Source organism: Typopeltis vanoorti, chromosome 2 (genome assembly GCF_054136105.1).
Source record: "Typopeltis vanoorti isolate ZY-2024b chromosome 2, IOZ_Tvanoo_1.0, whole genome shotgun sequence".
Classification (NCBI taxonomy): domain Eukaryota; kingdom Metazoa; phylum Arthropoda; class Arachnida; order Uropygi; family Thelyphonidae; genus Typopeltis; species Typopeltis vanoorti.
In genome coordinates, this window is record NC_143550.1 from 128,566,892 (window position 1) to 128,589,219 (window position 22,328).

The following is a 22,328-nucleotide window of genomic DNA, read 5'->3' on the forward strand; positions in this document are numbered from 1 at the left end:
ATATTATCAACAACAATATTCAGTATGCGGTGAAGCAGGCGGCTGGCCTCATGCTTATTCAAATCATTTATAACTTACTATTTCTTATTCATGTGATACATGGATAGCATACCCTTTCCCCTGTTGTATATGAAATCATTGATGACCTTGAGACAGTAATAAATGAAAGATATTCAATGATGTAAATATCTTGATATTTTTGTATTCCGATTGAAATAATATTTACACCAAATAATTATCAATACTCAGTTTTATAACTGAATTTTTGAATCATTTAAAAGTCATGATTTGTTTCTTGCGTACATTTCCAATTTTCTTCAGAGTGGATTGGTATTGGTGAATTTTGGGCATCCGTGTAAGTGGATGGTTTCATGTTTACAAACGTTTAATGAAGAGGACGCTTTTAGGTTTTTTTTTATTTTCCACTGTATTATTTGGACGGAGTGTGTGTGTGTAGAGTGTTGTAAAATTTTATCTGTTGTGTGATGCGTGAGTTAAGGAGACTGTTTGGGCCCCCAAAATTTTTGAAAAGACAACGTGTCTTTAGGTTAACAGGAGTATGTCTACATAATTTATTATTATTTATATATTTTTATAATACTCAAAAGTTTTATTCATTTGAATATTGTTTTTATGAGAAAAAAAGCGGGTTTCTTTACATTAATTTTTTGTGGTTTTGATTTTTGGTAAACAATACAAAAAGTGCATTTAAATTTTATAGCAAATATTGTGCATAACACTTTTTAATTCACAATTAAGTCCTCCACCTTACCGAAGAAAACGGCCGTCATTTTTTATATACACAAATTTTTTGGAATTCCATCCTGCCAGTTGCAAAAAGTAGGTTTGGTTTTGCTAGTGGGAATTAATGTCCTATGCAATAATGACCTGCGCAAAATTGCAGTATATGGTTGTGAGGCCTGGACTCTAACAAAACAAGACATGAAAAAGTTGGAGGCATTTGAACTTTGGTGCTGGAGAAAGATGATGAATAGTTGGACAGAAAAGAAAAGTAATGAAGTTCTGAATATAGTTCATGAAGAGTGGTCGTTAATGAAACACATCAATAAGAGAAAAAAAAGCCTAATAGGACACCATTTGAGGCATGGGGCACTGATTACAGAAATAATGGAGGGGACTGTAGAAGGAAAGAGGCCTCGAGGCAGACTAAGAATTTCATATATAAGTAACATAATGATGCTAACTGGCGCAAAGAGTTATGAAGAGATAAAAAGGAAGTCGCAAGAAAGGATGTTGTGATGTGCTGCTATATATACCGATCTTTGGATTGATGCACCAAAAAAGAAGAGCAATAATGACACCAGGATATTTCTTGGGGGAGGAGCAATAAAAAGTAAATAAACATTTTTATTCTATAGTGTTTCCTTGGGGGAAAAACATTAACGAAGCAGAGAGGGGAAAGTGAAGATTATTTTGTTGGTGTAGATGATCTGGCAGATGTCAAGCGTGGTATATAAGAAGAGGAGAAAGTTCTTTGTGTGAGCTACTAAGAGAGAGAGAGAGAGTAAAGATTGTGAGTCTACTGCTACAGTATGGTAGAAGACAGCTGAGAATGGCCATAATTGCAAATCAGTGATTGCTTAGAATGTGCAGCATGAAGGGTATGGACTTTGATTAATGAAATAATGTTATATAAGGCAGGTGGTTTTCATTTAAATAGATTTGGAGTTAGGCATCATGAGAAAGTATTTGTCAGTGAGTCTAGACCTGAAAATTGCTAGCTATGCAGAATTTTCAATTAATAAAGGAATGCACATAGAATAAAAAAAAGTGGGTTACTATGTGAAACCTGAAGAGCCAGCTTAGAAGATTACCATGGCATAAAAATTTGGAGGGGAAAGATGTTACCGCTGCATCAGAGGTCAATCTATCTGACTGTATACCTAATTAGGAGGTAGATTAGATAGGCATTTGATGGATGAGAAGAATCATTTGGTAAGAGTTGCAGAAATAGTTTGGAGAGATATAAAGAGGAAAGGTGATCAAGTTCATGCATAGTACAAAGCACAGCAAGAAGAGCGGCCAATATGGTAAGGAAGGCTCACATGCTACGTGGTAAGTAAAAGGAAGAATAACTATGGGAGAATGATGTTAATGAGTGCTGGTGATAGGAAGGTCATCATCAAATTCTTGACATGTATCCTCAAGGGATGTAGAGGATATTATGCTAGGACTAGATGAAAAACTTACATCATTACTAACTTTCTATCAACAATTTTCCACCAAATCAATCTATTATCTGTCAAGACTCCAACATTATCAGTCTTATATTTTTCTAAGGCACTTTTTATTGTATCGGTCCACTTACATCTTGGTCATCCTTTGGTTCTTTTTCCTGCCAACCTGGCAGAGAACACTTGTTTTGCTAATCTTTCTTCTACCAATCTGTTTAAGTGATTATACCACTTGAGATTATCTCTGTTAACACATTCCTGGATGCTAACAATGGCAATTTCTTTTCTAATATCGTCATTTTTAATATGATATTGCCATTGGTGCTGTCTATTCATACCCCTAATCTTTCTAAGGACTTGTCTCTAGTCTTTGGTCTAGTGTTTTATTTGTAACTCAGCTCTCAGATCTATAAATTAAAATTGGTTTGAACACTGTCTTGTATACAGCTAATTTAGTGGTCTGACTGATTTCTCTCTTATTCCTTATAAATTTATTCAGTTGACTTCCTACCATACCAGCTTTGTTGCCTCTGTTGTCTATTTCCATATTTAATTTACCATCTTCACTAAAAATTGTGCGTAAGTAGCTGAAATATTTTACTTTTTCTATAGGTTCTCCATTCATGATGCAGTTGATATTTTCAGTGTTTCTGCCTGTTTTCATTGTCTTCGTCTTGTTATTGCTGACCTTCTTACCAAATTTATTATAACAGTTATTCAGTTTAGTCAAGAAATCTTGTAGACTTGTACTGGATTTATTTAAAAGTATAACATCATCTGCATGAAGTAAAAAGCTGAGATCAACATCTCGAATATTGATATCAGGTTTAATTACCTCTTTCCTTCATGTTGCAATCCGTATAGATAATGAATAACAGAGAGGAGATGTACATCCTTGTCTGACACCAGATTTAACATCAAACCATTTTCCTGTACTTCCTTCAGTTCTACCTACTGAGTTACGACTGAAATAAAGACTAAGTATTGCTTAATATAATGCCCCATTGACATCATATAGCTAGCATTTTGGATAGCTTTTCTCTTGGCACTTTGTCATATGCCTTTTGCAGGTTTACAAAACTTAAATACAGATCTTTGTTATATTCCTGCAATTTCTCATCTTTGTTGTAAAGTGAAAATATGATCCTTATAGCCTCTATTTGACCTGAATCCAGTTTGTTCTTTGCCATGCTTCCCTTCCGCAATCCTTCTCAATCATTTCTGAAATTTACTTGCATAAATCTTATGGAACACTGAATAGGGAAATACCTCTTTATATTTCTGTTTTATTTCTCTTTTTATATATGGGTATAAAAATGAGCCTTAGTCTAATCATCTGGAATTCATCCCGCTGTCTAGGCCTTCTGAACTATGCAGTGCTGCCACTGTAAAACTTTTATACCTTACCTCCAAACTTGAGCATTTCTGGTCGAATATAATCTACTTCAAGTATGGATATGTATTCCCGATTGCATGCCTGTTGAGGGTTTATTTCATTTAGCAATTTTTCGAAGTAATTACTCCATACATCAAGTATATCTTTTTCTCCAGTTTTCATATCACCTTTAGCATCTCTAATTCCTTTAACAGCACTCTTTCCTCCATTTCTGAGCTTTTTCAATAGCTTGCAGAATATTTTGCTGCCTTCATGATATTTATTTTCAGTGTTCTTACCAAAGTCTTCCTATGACTTTTGTTTAGCTTCTTTACATTTGTGTCTGTTTTCTCTAAGAGCACAAGCTGACTTATTTGCCAGAAACTTCATGTGCTTTCTTCTTTTCCTTCACTGCCTCTTTAACTTCTTGCATCCATCATAGAGTTCTGATTTTTCTATCCTTGCAAACAACCTCACCACTTGCCTCTCTGACTGAATCAATGTTTTCTTCGGGACTTGCCACTGAATATCCAAGGTTTGGTTCCTGTTCTCAAACTTTCATTTTTTCTTGAATAATGTTTGTGTATTTTAGTCTACAGTTCACATCTGAGAACTGCTGAACTTTTATTCACTTTAAAACTTTCTTACATGTTCTTTTCAATATGAAATTCAATTTTATCTTCTGTAAGCTTTAATCTCCTGCAACAGTAAGAAAACATCACTATGAACAATAACATAGACTTTTCTTACTCCTCTTATTTCCTCTTCTCTCCATGTGAATTTGTGTGCATTTTTATATACACAAATTTTTTGGAACATTGTGTTAGTAATAACCAGTCCATGTTCTGAGCAGAAATCCAACAGGTATTTGCCATTATTATTAGCTTTACTCTTTTCTCCAAATTTTCCCAAAATATTTTTGTTTGTCTGACAGTCATTTTCTACTCTATTTATATATACGTGGATCAACTTTTCCTTCTTGATTGTGTCAGTTGCTTTCTCTAAAATCTCAAAAAATTCCTCTACTTCTACCTTTATAGAACCTTCTGTGCTTCCATAGGTACAAATAAGTGCCATTGTGCAGTTCCCCATTCCGATATTGCCTGCCATTCAAAATTAGCCTCATATTTAGTGTTGAATACTACAACTACTCTTTCTTTTCCCTGATTGTTATTTGCCTAAATATAACATTTTGGATTTATTGCTTAGAAAGATCTCGCCAGTTTTCATGCGTTTTGTGTCAATCACCCCTATTATGTCGATCTGGTACTAGTTCCATTTTTTTGCCATTTAGACTTCTTATGTTGATAGTTCTGATCTTGAACTCTGGTGATGTTGAGTTGATGTGTTTCAGGATTTGTTCCAGTAGCTGACTTTTTGCTGTTTGCCCTGGTTCCCTGGTGAAAACAACGGGAGGGGATCTTGTTTAACCGGGTGACGCAAGTCTGCATGAAATTGTCATGTTGTACCATAATTTTATGCTGTGGTTTATGCCAATAAGAATACAACTTGTCGGCTAAATTCCAGATTTCCTGCCCATCCTTATTTGTTTAATATCTGGGTAGATACCTAAAACAATACACCACGAGAAGGTGAGGACTGGACATTAGGTCAGAAGCCCTGGTGGTTCTTTGCATTCCTTTAAAGGATATGTGGAGGTCTCTCGGTTATACCGCTTTGACCCTTAAGCACTCCATGGTAGCAAGGTTACAGAAACAAATGAAACAGTTATTGCATGATGATTTTGTGATATCATACCACAAAATTATTACTAATATGAGAATATTGATAGATGAATTGGAGCAGTTTATGATATTGCAAAACCCTAATGCAAATATGGCAATGGGATTGGATGGAATATCAGGCTGTATATTATGTGAACGTGCAAGGGAAATTGACAGCTCTGCTGACCAGCTATTTAATTTAAGCTTCAGTTCTGCAAAGGTGCCTAGGGAATTGAAGAGCTAGTTCCATTGCATAAATATCAAATTATGGTCTGTATGATATCTGAGGTGTGATATCAAATTATGGTCTGTGTGATATCTGAGGAGTGATGATTATTATCATCACTCTTCAAATATCACACAGACCATAATTGGTAAAAGGCAGAATTCAAGAATAGGTGGACAGGGCAAGGGTAGGTCTGCCTTAGTAATTTGCTATCTTTTTATAATAAAGTGACATTCGGGTTAGATAAAGGCATTGGGTACACAGTGATACTGCTGGAGTTTGCAGAGTCATTTACCAGGATGCTACTTAGAATTTCACATGAATTGGAGCAAATAAAAATGGATATGAAGTTGAATATGAAATGGATAATAGGTTGGCCGAGAACAGAATCTGAGAAGTATATGGAGGAATTGAATACAGGTGAAGGTGTGCTTGTCGTCACTAGTTTTGTATTGCAGGGCTCATTATTTGATCCATTGATATTTAATTTATATGTCAGTAACATAGGAAATCATTTAGTTCTTTACTGATGTTACAAATCTAGGAAGAGTGATAGTCATTGGAGATGTGAGGAATTGAATCTAGGTGAGGGTGTATGACTAGTTATGCATTGTAGGACTCAGTACTTTGTCTATTGCTATTTAATTTGTATGTCAGTAATATAGGAAATGATTTAAGATGAATTGTTCAGTTGTTTGCTGATGTTGGAAATCTAGGAAGAGGGATAGTCATTGGAGATGTGGATATCTTATATGATGATTTAAATTAGCAGTATGGGAAAGGATGATGGCTACCCATTAACATGGCCAAGTGTACACATGTGATCTCTTTGGGATGAAGAGATCACATGTGTACTGCATTCATGGAACTGAACTGCAGGAAATTGATAAGGCCAGAGATTGGGTGATTGTGAACATGGAGTTGGGGGTTTAGAAGACATATTGTAAAGGTGTCAAATACAGTACATTAGATCATTCAGTTGTTGAAGAAAAGTATCAAACAGGGATAGTGAAGTTATTATTCCCCTTTATAGGTTTAATGAGGCCATATCCACACACAGATTTGTTTGCCTGGATTCTGTGGGATTAGGAACTGATGGAGAGGATCTGAAACAAGGTAAGGGGTTTTGGAGGATTGATGTAATGCCTTTCAATATGGCAGGAAGAGAGAGAACTACATTCTTACAAAATATCCTTGCCATCCAAACACAATTTTCAGTGGATGATGGGACTCACCCATGTAAATTGTGTAAGTGTGTGGCAAGGCTGTTAGGACTAGATTTTTTCCTTGGAAGGTGGTGAATGGGAAGAATGTGTTGTTGTTGCAAGAGGCAAGTGCTTTGCCAATGAATGAATCTGAATGGGGTATAATAAGAATTATGTGAATAATGATTAGTGCAGGCCTTCCGTGATGACTGTTTCTTTCTTTCCATAAAGATGCCTGAGAAAATAACGATAACAATAATGCCCGTTAGCTTTACAATACAATTAAATTGTTAAATTGTTCTTTTTTGAGTTTTCCTATAACTGTATTGACAATGAAACTTTGCTGAAAATTTTACAATAAAAATATTAAATGTTTCTGGTATTAATATTTTATAATGATTTCTTCTGCTTATGTCTCAATTTTCAGACAAATTAAATTTCTTTTATCTGCATGTTTTCAGAAATCTTGTAAATAAACAAAAACATCCAGTTTAAGTTTGGCTTCTAGAAGCAACCATTAACAAGTTTGGAGATGTTTTTCTGAGAATGTGATAGGCTATCAGTGAGGATAAATAACAGATAAATATTGACTGTAGAGTATGTATTCTGATTATATTGTTTTGCTTTTTATAGTATGACGTAACTATAATATACACACACACGTGTAACTCAAGGGTGCGCCGACCATATGTGCAATGTGTGCGATGCACATGGGCACCAGGATAATAAAGGCACCAAAGATTTGGTATGATATTTTAAATAAAATGAATTTTGTCAGCAAAATACTACAGTCCTCATCTATGAATCTCCAACTTACTTTAGCTGCATTGAATGATCTAAATCAATTTTTAAATGATTATAGGTCTGATGAAACTTTTCAAAGAAATTGTAGAAAGCTAAAATTAATTGCAGCAAAATTTGATGCAGAATCTGTATTTTGTAGTAGTAGACCACTAAGGCGATTTAAAAAGACAACACAATTTGATTACGAACATGAAAATGAAAATATGAATTCATTTCAGTTTTTGTATTTGTTAAGTACTTCACGAAATAAAGAATATTTATTTCGTGAAGTAAATGTAAAAAGAATGTAAAAAGTTACGACAAAAATGAACACATGAGAATCATTCAGAATTGACACACAATTTATGCGAAGAAATTTTACAGTCAACGATTTATTTCTAATTTTAAAAACGATATATATCAGATAATTCAGTATATATATTCAACCGACTTAATCACAGTTTATCCAAACTTTACAATTGCTCTTCGGATTCTTTTGTCATTACCGGTATATGTAGCATCTGCGGAATGGTCCTTTTCTAAACTTGAAATTATTAAAAAAATACTTGCGCTCCACAATGGTACAAGACAGACTTGCAAATCTTGCCATTATATCAATAGTCAGATATTTTGTTAATTTGAAAATTGAGAATTTTCATTAATGAAAACTAGAAAATTCATTAGTTGATTTTTCTTTCTGTTTAAATATTTATTTAATTATTTCTTTACCCAATAATGTTCAATATGTTCCTATTTTATATACTTTTTTTTTTTTTTTTTTTACAAATTGTTTTTGTTGTTTTTGTACCCTTGTATATTTGTTTTTTTTATACATTCTTTTTTTTTTTGTAATTTCTGCTTTTTGTTCAATAAACTTATAATTAATATTTCGTATTTCATTTTAACTCACTAATACATTTTTATAAAGTGATTTTTTATTGGGGGGAGGGGGGGTATAGGGGTGCACCAACTAAAGTTTTGCACACAGGCACTGGACACTACTGGCACGCCCCTGGTGTAACTATAGTAATTAACATAATAAAGTTTTTATTGTTTTTGGTAAAAATTCATTGCTTGATTTGATTTTGACTATCTTATATATAGCATCTTTACGGAAGAAGAAGAAATTGCTATTCAGTAGCAATCCGGGCACTTCAAAAATCTCTCCTCCTTGCTGAGCGAGGCAGACAGGTTAGGAAGCAGGAAAGAAAGGAAGTAAGATGCTTTTTTTTTTTGCATATTTAATTCATATTACATCTCCTACTGGGATTTTCATGTATGCTTTGCCAGTAATGAACTTTTCTATCTAGTATGCTGAAAGTACGAAAATAATCACAAAAATAAAACTGAGATTAGTGTGTTTTAAGAAAAACTGCCTTTTATTTGTCAGGGAGAGTAGCCATAGCTCTTCTAGCTCTAACTAATTTTAAGAATCCAGGTAGGTAGACTTCAGCCTTCACTGACAGTGAGTTCAGGCTATCAATGAATCAAGGCTTTAGTAAGTATTGCCTGTAATAGTAAAAACCTTGAGTTTTCTAGGTGAAAATTTCTTACTCGCCCATGCCAAAGATAGCCCATCTTGAAGTGGCTGAAGCTGCACACCACATTGGTAACTGAATTAAAATGGATGGGATTAAATTAGTGAGTTGGATAGGTGATTAACTGAGATAGGTATCAGCATGTTGTGGAAGCAGGATCCAGAGAGAGGAAAATTACTAGTGTTTTGCTGGGTGGGTGGGCGGGTGGGGGGACATTATTGCTTAACACAGTGGTTCTCAAAGGGTGCGCCCTGTTGTATTCTAGAGAAATATGTGTCCAGATATAAAAATAAATATAGTTACTCTATTATACCTTTTCATTACGGATATACTGCTCTTTTTGTCAACACATCATTGTTATGTTAATTAACAACGGTTTTTCTTGCAAAGAGAACAAGAATATGGTTTATTCTTGTTGTGTATATTACTTATTTTAAAAGTGTTGGAAGTGGATATTATATGCATATTACTTATTTTCAGATAAATACTCCCAAATAAAATGGATAGATTTCTCAAAAAGAAGCGTGATATTGAAGAATCAGATTCTGGACGTGAGCAAAAGTTAAGTGCAAGTAAGAAAGCAAAATCTCGGCCTACTCGCAAATATAATGAAAGTTATTTAAGCTTTGGTTTCACTTGGACTGGAAGTGAAGATCATCCTTTGCCGCTATGTTTAGTATGTGGATGTAAAATGGCAAATGAATCATTGCTTCCTAGTAAATTGAGTAAACATTTTAAAACTATACACTCTAATTTACAAGATAAATCCATAAGTTTTTTCAAGAGATTGTCTGAACAGCAAACAAAAGCGGCAAATTCTTTTAAAAGTATGACTGTTTCTGATAAATTTCAAATGGCTTCTTATCAAGTCTCAGAACTGATAGCAAAAAATATGAAAGATCATATTTTAGGTGAGTCACTTATTTTGCCTGCATGCAAAAAAATGGTCACGACAATGCTAGGAAATGAAGCAGCAATGAAAATAAGCAAGATTCCTCTGTCCAACAATACAGTTCACAGGCATATTATAGAAATGTCTTCTGATATCGAGAAAAATGTATGCAGTAATAAACTTCAGTATTCAAATTTTGCATTGCAAGTTGATGAGTCAACAGACGTTACCAACAAGGCGAAACTCTTAGCATTCGTTCATTTTATTAATGAAGATCAAATAGTAAATCAGTTTCTTTTTTGCAAAGAATTAAGTGTGTCTACAAAAGATGAGGACGTTTTTAACATTTTGAATAGCTATCTTGATAAATGGCAGTTAACATGGAAGTTGTGTGTAGGCATTTGTACAGATGCCTACCCTTCCATGGTAGGCTGTGTTAAGGGCCTTACATTTTTTGTAAAAAAACAAAATGAGAATGTTATTGTAACTCACTGCTTTCTTCATAGGGAGGCCTTGCTGGTAAAAACATTGGGAGAAAAATTGAGAAGTTTTAGATCAAGTTGTTCAGATGGTAAACTTTATTAAAACAAGACCTGTCAAATCACGTTTATTCGAAAAGCTTTGTATTGATATGGATTCACAACACAGACGGCTGCTTTTACACACACACTGAGGTGAGGTGGCTGTCAAGGGGGAAAGTACTTACCCATGTACATGGGCTACGACAAGAACTTCTTGCGTTTTTTGAAGAGATGAAACAATTACATTTTTGTAACCTCCTTCGGTGCGAATTTTGGATTGCCAGGTTACAGTGTTTGGCCGATATATTTCAGCAGCTCAATATTTTGAATATTAGCATGCAAGGGAAAGAAGAAAATATTTTCACATCCACTGACAAAATGAAAGCGTTTCAGAGAAAACTACAGATTTGGAAAAGAAAAGCTGTTGAAGGTAATTTGGAAATGTTTCCATTGGTAAGTAACACTTGCATAAATGAAACACTTCCAATAATAGTTGAACATTTAACAAGTTTAGAAGAAAAATTGAGTTCTTATTTTCCATCACTTAACGCTGAACAATACGACTGGATTAGAAACCCATTTATGGAAACTTCAAGTGATTTTGGTTTAACATTAACAGAAGAAGAAGAAGAACTGGCAGCTATATCCACTGATCGTGGATTGATGATTAAACATAAGGAATTGTCTCTTGAAACCTTTTGGATTTCTATAAAAGAAGAATATGTGTCAATATCTAAAAAAAGCTTTGAACATTTTACTACAATTTTCGACATCATATTTATGTGAATTATGATTTTCTACCCTCACCACAATTAAGTGTAAAAAGAGAGGAACTCTTCAATGTATTGACGAGGAAATGAGTTTGCCTTTCAAATATATGCCCAAACATTGAAGCAATCGCTAGGACACATCAGGCTCATGTTTCTCATAAACACAAGAATGAATAAACTTAAGGTATGTTTCATTTTTTTTTTATCGCGTTGTTTTTTTTCTGTAATATTTGACTTAATTATTATAACATATTTGTCAGAAATTTGTATATAGTGCACCTACAATTATTTGTAGGATTTTAAATGTGCCCAGACTTAAAAAAAGTTTGAGAATCACTGGCTTAACACTTGTATGTTAATGTTACAACAGCTTAACTGGATATGTGCAGGTGTTTTTTGCAGTGATACAAAGTTAGAGAGCTATGAGGAGTTTAGCAAATCTTCAAATCCAACTATTTTCCCTTGATCCCAGGTCATCCCCTTCTCTTCTTGTCTACACACACACACATTCACATCCTTTTGGAACATCAACCTTTCCCACACTGTATTCCTCTGCCCACTCTGAGTCTCCCTGTCTGTCTTGCACACTTGTTCTCTCATTCTCTATACTCATTACCCACTTCATTCATAACCACCACTTCAATCTCTCCTTTCTTATTCTCCTGCTCTTTCACATTGCTTCTTACTTGATCAGATTCATTTTCTGCACTCATTTCTCTGTCTTCCAGCAGCAGTATCTCTAAATGACTCGCACCAAAACCATTCAAATTCAGTCCATCACTCTTATGCAGTTCATTTTCCTTCAAACCCATTCCACATGTTAACAAACTTCACTCCTTTCCCCTTACACATTTTTTGCTAACATATCATTCACAATCTTTGCTCTCTGCCTCGGTTCATCGCTGTCATACATGGGCAACACACTGACTACTTATCACTATCTTTTATCTTTCTCAACAACCTCCTGATATTTAATCTTATGTGTTCCTTATTTCCAGTAAGTCATTCATCTATTATTACTGCCAACTCTTTTGCTTGCTTACTTCTCATATCCAATGCCTCAATCACTGTTAATGTTACCTCCAGGAAAACAAATCTTGTGCATCTTCTTGTTTACCACACCTTAGCTTTAATTGCACCCTGTTTTCAACTTCTGTTCCATTCATATCGCTTTTGTCTTTCTTACCGTCGATTGTTAAGTTCATCAGATCAAGCAAAAAAATGGTAAAATTTTTTTTACCATTTTTTCACTGCTCTTTTACACTGTTCATTTTTTCTGTCAGACGAGCACTCATCCTCTTCATGGCATTCTTGCTACTAACTCTTTCAGTTACCAATACATTACCACTCAAGTCCCCATTCAAATCACACTTCGCACATGCACACACCCTCCTTCCATCTGCCTTAAATATCCATAATTTATCTACATAATCGAACGAATATATATAGCATACCTTACATTCCATGAAATGACTGAATCAAAATTAAATTCCTGCAAAGCCGTTGCCATCTTTTCTTTGCCGGTTACAATACTAAGCTTTGTGTTTAACAACTTTGTATACAAACTTAAACTAACAAGCCCACACACTAGAAACACTGCAAGCACACAACTTTTACAGCAACTCTTACTCATAAACACACTTATTTACAATTAATTATTTCAAAAAACTTATCTGAAATAAGCCTTCTTTACACAAACATTCCAATGAAATGCCTCCTGTCTTGATAAGCATTCTTATCAATGACAAATCTAAAGCTTCTCATTAACTTAATGATTTTAATACCACTGTATTTGTAAACATTTTAACTTTCAGTGATGATGTACACTCTGCTAATTTTTCTTAATTTGAGAACTGTTTTCCACTGACAACTTTCAGACTAAGGTGCTGTGAGGCTTAACAGCCTCACCAGCTTTCTGCTGATAATAAAAGCTGGTGAGGGCTATTAAACCTAACTTTATTCTGACTCCCATTTGAAGAAAGCATGTTTATTTTATTTAAATGTTTGTGTTATGTAATTTCTTTGCTTTGGTTTTTACACAAACACACACTCACTCTGCTTGGAAAGAAGTCAATGGGCACCATAGTGTGAGGAAGAAACAACCATGCCATCCACCTTAATAAGATGTTGGACCTCCTTTTGCTGCGATGACTCCAATCATGTGGGGCATACTTTCCACAAGAATATCATAGTGATCAATGAGAATTTTGGACCATTCTTCCTGTAAGCATGTAATGGGGGGGGGATCCTGGATTACTGTGGGAAGACATCAATTAACCTCACCCAGCACTCTAGTTCATCTCACAGATGTTCAGTAGATTGAGATCAGTGCTCTGTGGAGGCCAATCAACTGTGGTGATGTTCATGTCCACAAACCACACAGTTACAGCAGCAGCCTTATGACACGATGCATTGTCTTGCTGCACTGCATTATCCAGAGTGTTCAGATACCTCTTTTCAGTGTTAATGGCAGCACAAACAGACGTCTGAGGCAACACACCAGGAAAAACAGGACCATACCATCACACCACTGAATTTCATAGTTGAAGTTATGCACTCTGGTAAGAGATGTTCACTGGGCATCTGCCACATCCACACCAGTCCATCTGTGTGCTAGAGGGGTGCAGCAAGATTCGTCACCCCATAACATAGCTTGCCAAGCTTTCACGTTCCACTGTACATGCTCCTTGCACCACTGAAATGACTGATACTCTGCATGTTGGCCCAGGTAATGTGGGGCTTGGATATTGCAGTCCTACCATAGAAACCTGGGTTCTGAATGTTTTTGTGCAGATTTGTATTCCAGTCAAGGCCAAGAACTGCATTCAATGTGTCAGCTGACAAACGGTGGTTTTTACATGTTCTTTCTTAATATTCTACAGTCATGTTCATTGAGTGTGGTAGATCATCCACTGCAGTTGACTTCTTGCATTTCCATCTCAGTATGGTATCACTGATTGTTGACCTGGGATGGCAGTTTGTCAACAATTTGATGAACAGATAAGCCTTAAACATGGTATCATATCACAATGCCTCTTTCAGACTGCCATTTACTTTCGTACAACCAATTTACTTGAACAAAGTTGCACTGACTAGGGAGCATCATATTCCTCCAATTTATACCAGCTACAAACATGTGGTTCATTATGCATCACAATGCATCTTACCCATAGAGATGTCTGTTGACTTCTTTCCAAGCAGTGTATATAAATCTCCATTCACCTGTTCATTTAGAAATGAATATGGATCTGACATCCTCAATTCTTAAGTATATAGGGTCTCCACATTTTCCATTTGGACTTTTATTTTTCATACTTTAAAAAAAAATTACTGTTTTTTATAATACTAACTTTTTTTCTTCATCTATGATCTCTTGTGCTTTTAAGTGTCAAGATTTTGCAAAGAGATTTCCATGCCATCCTGTCCAAGGTTTGTTCTTTTGCTACTTTCCAGTTAATTCCCATCATCATCAAATTCCTGCCGTGTATCCTCAAGGGGTGTACAGGATATGACAGTATTACATGAAAAATTTACATCATTACTAACTTCCTATCTACAGTTTTCCTCCAAATAAGTCTGTTACTTGTCAAGACTTCAACATTATCAAATCTTACATTTCTATCGTCTAAGGCACTTTGTCCCGTATCAATCCACCTATTTCTTGGTCTTCCTCTGGGTCATTTTTCTGCCAACCTGGCAGAGAACACTTGTTTTGCTAATCTTTCCTCGCCCATCCTGTTTAAGTGACCATACTACCTGAGACTAGCTCTGCTAACGCATTCCTGAATGCCAACAATGTCAAGTTCTTTCCTAATATCCTCGTTTTTAATATGATATCGCCATTGATGCCATCTGTTCACGCCTCTAATTTTTCTCAGGACTCTCATATCTGCAGTCTCTAGTCTTTGGTCAAGTGTTTTACTTCTGACCCAGCTCTCAGATCCATAAGTTAAAACTGGTTTGAACACTGTCTTGTATACAGCTAATTTAGTGTTCCGACTAATTTCTCTCTTATTCCATATGAATTTATTCAATTGACTTCCCAGCATACCAGCTTTGTTGATTCTGTTGTCTATTTCTATATTTAATTTACCATCTTCACTAAAAATCATGCCAAAGTAGCTGAAATGTTTTTTCCACAGGTTCTCCATTCATAACACAGTTGACATTTTCAACAATTCTACCTATTTTCATTGTCTTTGTCTTTTTATTGCTGACCTTCATACCATATCTATTACAACAGTTATTCAATTCAGTCAGGGACTCTTGCAATCTTGTAGCAGATTTATTTAGAAGTATAACATCGTCAGCATAAAGCAAAGAGCTGACATTACATTAACATCTCCGATTCTGATATCATGTTTAATACCGCTTTCCTTCATAATGTGATCCATATAGATAATTAAAACAAATGGGATAATGTACATCATTATTTCACATCGCATTTAACATTAAACCACCTTCCTGTACTTCAATTCTAACTGCTGACTTACAGCTCAAGTAAAGACTAAGTATTGCTTGATATAATGCCCCATTGATGGGGGGGGGGCATGATCCAAAAAAAGGTTGAGAAACACGGGTCTAGGGGAAGTGGTTGGTCTTTGGTAGAGCGGATAAGGGATGCCAATTTTTTATATGGTTTGTAACAAGAAGTCAAGTAATTTTTTAAGGATTTTGGCTATTTTTTCAAAGGTTCTCCGGATGTAGGGAATGGTGATAGATTTAGTGTAATCTTTACTGTGAAGGGGGGGTTGTGGTTTACTGGTTTTAATATTTTTTTGGGGTTGTAGCCATTGGCTAAGAGAGTTTTAAGGATGTGGTTTAGTTCAATGGATAAGGCATTGTCATATGAACAGATTAATTTTGCCCTGTTATATAGTGTTTTTATAACCCCATATTGTTGTGAGGGGAGAGGTGGGATTGCTGGTGAATGTATCTGCCTGTACGGGTGGGTTTCTATAAACAGAGAAAGCCAACAATCCATCAGGCTGGCATGTGATTAGAGTGCCTAGGAAAGGGAGACTGTTGTTTTTCTCTTTTTCCAAGGTGAACAGGATTCTGGGGTGTTGGTGGTTTAAGTGTGTTAAGGAGTGGATTGTATCTGAGCCATGTGGCGAAATAGTGAACACATCATCTACGCAGCAAAGCCAAACTGTGGATTTTTGTGGGGCAGAGCTTAAGGCTTTCTCTTCAAAAGTCTCCATAAAAGAAGTTGGCTAAGGATGGGGAGAGTGATGAACCCATGGCTGTCCCCCTCTATCTGTTTGTAGAGATTTGATAACTTGAAAAAGGACTCTACCTCTGTACTACCACAGCAGTCAACCTCTCTTCTGTTGTTTTGAAGCCTGAAGCACTCATCACTCTTGCACGTAGTCACAATTTCACCATATCTCGTTAAAAAAAAAAAAAAAAAAAAAAAAAAAAAAAAAAGCCCACCGAAGAAATAATGATCTAGATAGAACGTGGTATCTGCAACCTTCCAAACCATATCGCCAACAATGTCAGACTGGATGTAGCCAGTGTTCTCACCAAAGCAAGACCACCAAAAAACCAACATATCCAAAGGTGAATATAAAACTTTACAGGAAATGAAGAATGACAAAATTGTAATCACCAAAGCAGATAAGGGAAACGCCACTGTGGTTCTCAGCTAAAAGGACTACACAGGTAAGCTTAATGCTTTATTATTAGATCAGGCTACCTATCTCCCTATTGAATATAATCCCACCAGCTCTCAAATTGGAATACTCCATAGGCTCCTTAAGGTCACTCTTGGCCTGTGGAAGTTACCAACAAACTGAAACCTTTTAACTCCAGACTTCTCCCTCACCTCGAATATATGGACTTCCAAAAATTCATAAACAATCTCTGCCATTATGTCCCATAGGGTGGCACTGATTTCCCCCCACACATAAATTAGCCAAAGCGCTCACTATATTGGCAACATACCATCACACAAAAAACTCGGCCCACTTCAAAGCCAGTATAGAAAACCACTCACTCCAACATACTGTCATAATGGTCAGATTTGATGTCTCCTCCCTATTCACAAATGTCCCACTCAAGGAAACCGTAGAGCTCATCCAAGCCAAATTTCCTCCCGATATCTCAGCCCTATTTCAGTTCACAATGAACTCAGGCTATTTCGTTTGGCAAGGAAAATTCTGCAAACAGATAGAGGGGACAGTCATGGGTTCACCACTCTCCCCACCTTGTGCCAACTTCTTTATGGAGACTTTTGAAGAGAAAGCCTTAAACTCTGCCCCACAAAACCCGCTACGTGGATGATGTGTTCACTATTTGGCAACATGGCTCAGATATACTCCACTCCTTAACACACGCACATAAACAACCAACACCCCAGAATCCTGTTCACCTTGGAAAAAGAGGAAAACAACAATCTCCCTTTCCTAGACACTCTAATCACATGCCAGCCTGATGGATTGTTAATTTTCTCTGTTTATAGAAAACCCACCCACACAGGCGGATACAATCACCAGCAATTCCCCCCCCCCCCCCCCTCACAACAATATGGGGTTATTAAAACACTATATAACAGGGCAAAATTCATCTGCTCAGATGACGATGCCCTAATCACAGAACTAAACCACATCCTTAAAACTTTCTTAGCCAATGGCTACAACTCCCAAAAAATATTAAAACTAGTAAACCACAACTTCCCCCCCTTCACAATAAAGATTACACTAAATCTATCGCCATTCCCTACATCCAGGGCATCATCTCTGAAAAAATAACCAAAATCCTTAAAAAAAAATTTGACTCGAGTTCTTGTTACAAACCATATAAAAAAATTGACATCCTTTATCCGCTCTACCAAACACCAATCGCTTCCCCTAGACCTACCTGGGGTATACTAAGTCCCTTGCGGCTGTAAACTGTCCTACTTTGGCCAAACAGGCAGGACAGCGAATATTAGGATTTCGGAACACAAAGACTACATCCGGTTTCACCAGTACAGCCACTTTGGTCTTGCAGACCATGCTCTGGATACCTGCCACAGAATACGTTGGAAGAAAGCCAAAGTAATACACCTTAGCAATTCATAGAATCTGCCTTAGCTCTAAAAAAACATTCCAAACCTCAACAAATTTGGGTGCATGAGACTGCCCCAAATTTGGGAGACTTACATCATGAGAACATCAGCCCAATGGCCAAGACCACCCAATATAGTCTGCTAGGGGGCACAATTAGGACTTTAGGAACAACAGTAGTTTCTTATCTTCTGCCTCATTGGCTTTTTGTGTGCCTGCGTGCACGTGTCTTATTTGTATGTTCCATGAAGATGGCAATGTGACGTTGCCGAAATATAGGAAGTATTTATTAAAGTTTCTTTTAATTAATATTCCAGTATACGCTGTAAATTCCTTAAATAATTTAATAGTCATGTGTTGGCAACATATAAGCCTTTCTACAAAAACTCTAGGAGTTGTAACCGAATTCTTAAAAATAAAATTGACAGTTGCATAAAATCTCTCATTCAGTGAACCACCTGATTTATTAACATACAGAGAACTCTATATGCTAGTGTCCAAACCTAAGGACAAACACTATTTTTGAAGATTACAAAAGCAAATTCAGATGAATCAGCTTGTGGTAATTTGTATACCTGACAACTTAGAGTAGAAAGTGAGTGCACGTTCAGATTTTCTAATTGCACACAAAGGGATCACACGATAGCACTCGACAGGATAAAAGGCCAAATTCTACACCAAGTGAATTGTGTTTGAAGGAAGCTCTTTTCCTGAAGGAATAAAGTTGCATGAAAACGGATTTTTGGATATAACAGCAAAACATAAATTGATGCATCATGGCAGGTCAGCTTGCAAGTTGGGTTCATTCACACACACACACAGGTATGTGGATATCTCGATAAACTGTGATAAGTAGGCCTATATGCCTGGAGGCCTGTAGTCTGCATCCCTTTATCAAACAATTCATCGTAGAGCACATTTTCAGTGGTGTCCATAAAAATTGGGCAAGACTCTAATGGGCTCTTTACAGATGAGTCATTTTAGCCTTTTCTCCGATTTTAGATGACACTTGATCTTGTATGAAAGTGGTACCGCTTATCATCGTGAGAATGCTCTTGAAAGGAATAGATATAGTGGTGCTGAGGTCATGGTGTGTGTGGGGGGGGAGGCATTATGCTTAATGGACACAGCAAGCTACAAGTGTTGGAGAAGGGAACTATGATTGGTGAATGATGTTGTAATGAAGTTCTTCAGCATCATATTTGTTTTGTGGTGCTGTGGACAAAGAATTCATTTTTATGGATGACAGTGACACACCACATCATATGTAAAAGCAGTGGAGATACTTATGGAGAGTAAGGATATTAATTGAATTGAGTGGCTGGCATGCTTTCCACATCTCACCCCCATATAACACATTTAGGATGCAATAGGGAAATGCATTGCTGCTCAAAATCCCATCTCCCCCCCCTCCCTCAGAACACAAAGCCTTGTCCTTGCTCTGAAGGAGAAGTAGGCCAGTTTGCCTCAAGAACTCTTGAATAACTTGGTGATAAGAATGACATTGTGAGAGCTGCACTACAGTTTGAGTTGGATATATTCCATTCTGAAATGTTTCTTTGCATAGTTTTTTGTAAGCACTGTACATTAATTCCTTAACTACGTTCTTAGGAAATTTGTAAGTTTTGCCAAAAAAATGTATAGCAATTTATTTGTATGAAATTAGATACACTGTTTAAAATATCAGAACAAAACATGCTTAAGTTTTCAGTCTATAGGAAATCAACTAACACAGAACGTTACCTACACACAATGTCTCATTGTGTGTAGGTAATGTTCTGTGTCCAGTGCAAACAATGGGCATCATTCATTCCTTTCATGATGGAACCTACAGAATTTCCATCAACATAGATAAATCAAGAGCTACAGTATCTTAATTCTATCCATCTGAAAAATGACTAGAACAGAACCTTCTTCTGCAGATTGTTTCACTTAAGTGGGGTTGCTTAAAAAAAATTAGTCAAAAAAATAAAAAATTCTGTTACAATCTTCAAAACACTCAAAAGAACACTAGTTATTTAATGGAGATGTGCGTTAGATATACTATATATTTTGAATAATGGCTTCACAAATGTAAGAGAAAACTAAATAGAATCTATTACTACTATATGAGTCATATATAGGAAAATTCTATATATAATTCCTATTATATATTAGTTTTCCTTTATAATTTTATATGGGAAAACTAAATAGAATTTATTACTCCTATATAGGAGTAATCTATGAAACCGTTATTCAAAAAATATAGTAATCAGAAGAATGATAAAAAATCAAGCTTATAAAGGAGCAGTGATTCTTCCATATATACAATCAGTCACAGATAAATTGGCAAGATTGCTTTGCCAACAAAAACTTACGTTACCTTCTACCACTTAGCAATCTCTGAACATCTGAAACCTCTTAAACCTTCATATCTGTCATTCAAAAACCCAGGTTCTACAAGATAAGTTGCAATTGTGGTCTACACTACATAGGACAGACTGGCAGATCTGGTGAGATATGCTGATTGGAACGCTCCAAGGACATTGAGAAGGAAAAAGCATAAATCATGGCTGGCAGTACATACAATGGAAACAAAACACCAGGTAGAATGGCAAGAAACAAATGCTTCACAGTGATTACAATTTTTACTCGAGCATTCCAAAGAATCAGCTGAAAAAATGACGCATTCTCTACAGTATTACAAAAAAACAAGGGGTGGTTTTAAATTGTCTACTCTTCCTTAATCCATCATGACACACTTGTATCTGCTAGTAATATGTTACAGCAAGCATATTTTTCATTAGAAATGCTAACTGCTATTACATGCTTTCTAGTTTTTAGTTTATTCAGGTTATTTCCTGATGAAGTACAAGTATTTCATGAAACTAGTCAAAATAAAAAGTTTCTATCTGACATCTTTGTTTGTGGTTTTATAGAGGAAGAATTAGTTCTAAAAAAAACAACAGCTGAAGTATTCAGTGCACAGTCCATCAGGGTTTTACATCCTGTGTAACATCAGAACTCAAATGTAGAGAATCAAATAAGAGAAGAGTTAATGAGTAGCTAAGAGGTATATGAAGAGTTAAGTAAGCTAGATAATGTCGACTGCATTGTGAATGGAGAACCTGTGGAACAAGTAAAACATTTTGGGTACTTAGGCACGACTTTTAGTGAAGATGGTAAATTAAATATAGAAATAGACAACAGAATCAACAAAGCTGGTATGGTAGGAAGTCAATTGAATAAATTCATATGGAATAAGAGAGAAATTAGTCGGAACACTAAATTAGCTGTATACAAGACAGTGTTCAAACCAATTTTAACTTGTGGAGCTGAGCTGGGTCAGAAGTAAAACACTTGACCAAAGACTAGAGACTGCAGCTATGAGAGTCCTGAGAAGGATAACAGGCATGAACAGAATTGCATCAATGGCAATATCATATTAAAAATGAGGATATTAGGAAAGAACTTGACATTGTTGGCATTCAGGAATGCGTTAGCAGAGCTAGTCTCAGGTAGTATGGTCACTTAAACAGAATGGGCGAGGAAAGATTAGCAAAACAAGTGTTCTCTGCCAGGTTGGCAGAAAAACGACCCAGAGGAAGACCAAGATATAGGTGGATTGATACGGTACAAAGTGCCTTAGATGATAGAAATATAAGATCTGATAATGTTGGAGTCTTGACAAGTAACAAACAGATTTGGAGGAAAATTGTAGATAGGAAGTTAGTAATGATGTAAATTTTTCATGTAGTACTATCATATCCTGTACACCCCTTAAGGGTACATGGCAGGAATTTGATGATGAGATGTCAATAAGGGAATAGGAATATCTTCCTTGCCTTTTGCAGGGGAAAATATGAGAATTGCCTTTTGAGAATAGGATGTCATCATAATAAGACATAACATCAAGCATTATTACAGTTGTTGTGACCCCCAGCAATTCTCTTTCTGTATATTATACTTAAAACACATCTGAGAATTTATAACTTTATAATTCTTTCTTTTAGTGTTGCACAGTGATCAGCATTAATTTTAGAAATTATGGACTTTACAACCATGTTA

General features: G+C 35.8%; 1 protein-coding gene across 1 annotated transcript in view; it reads left to right on the forward strand.

The window, feature by feature from the left end:
- Positions 1-420: 420 nt before the first annotated feature.
- mRpL20 (mitochondrial ribosomal protein L20) overlaps positions 421-22,328 on the forward strand; it is a 56,764-nt gene continuing 34,856 nt past the window's right edge. Inside the window, exons 1-2 of the mRNA XM_090413102.1 lie at positions 421-557; positions 8,613-8,723. Of these exons, the coding sequence (XP_090269228.1) occupies positions 486-557; positions 8,613-8,723 (183 nt within the window). The 5' untranslated portion in view covers positions 421-485. The remainder of the gene's footprint in view (positions 558-8,612; positions 8,724-22,328) is intronic.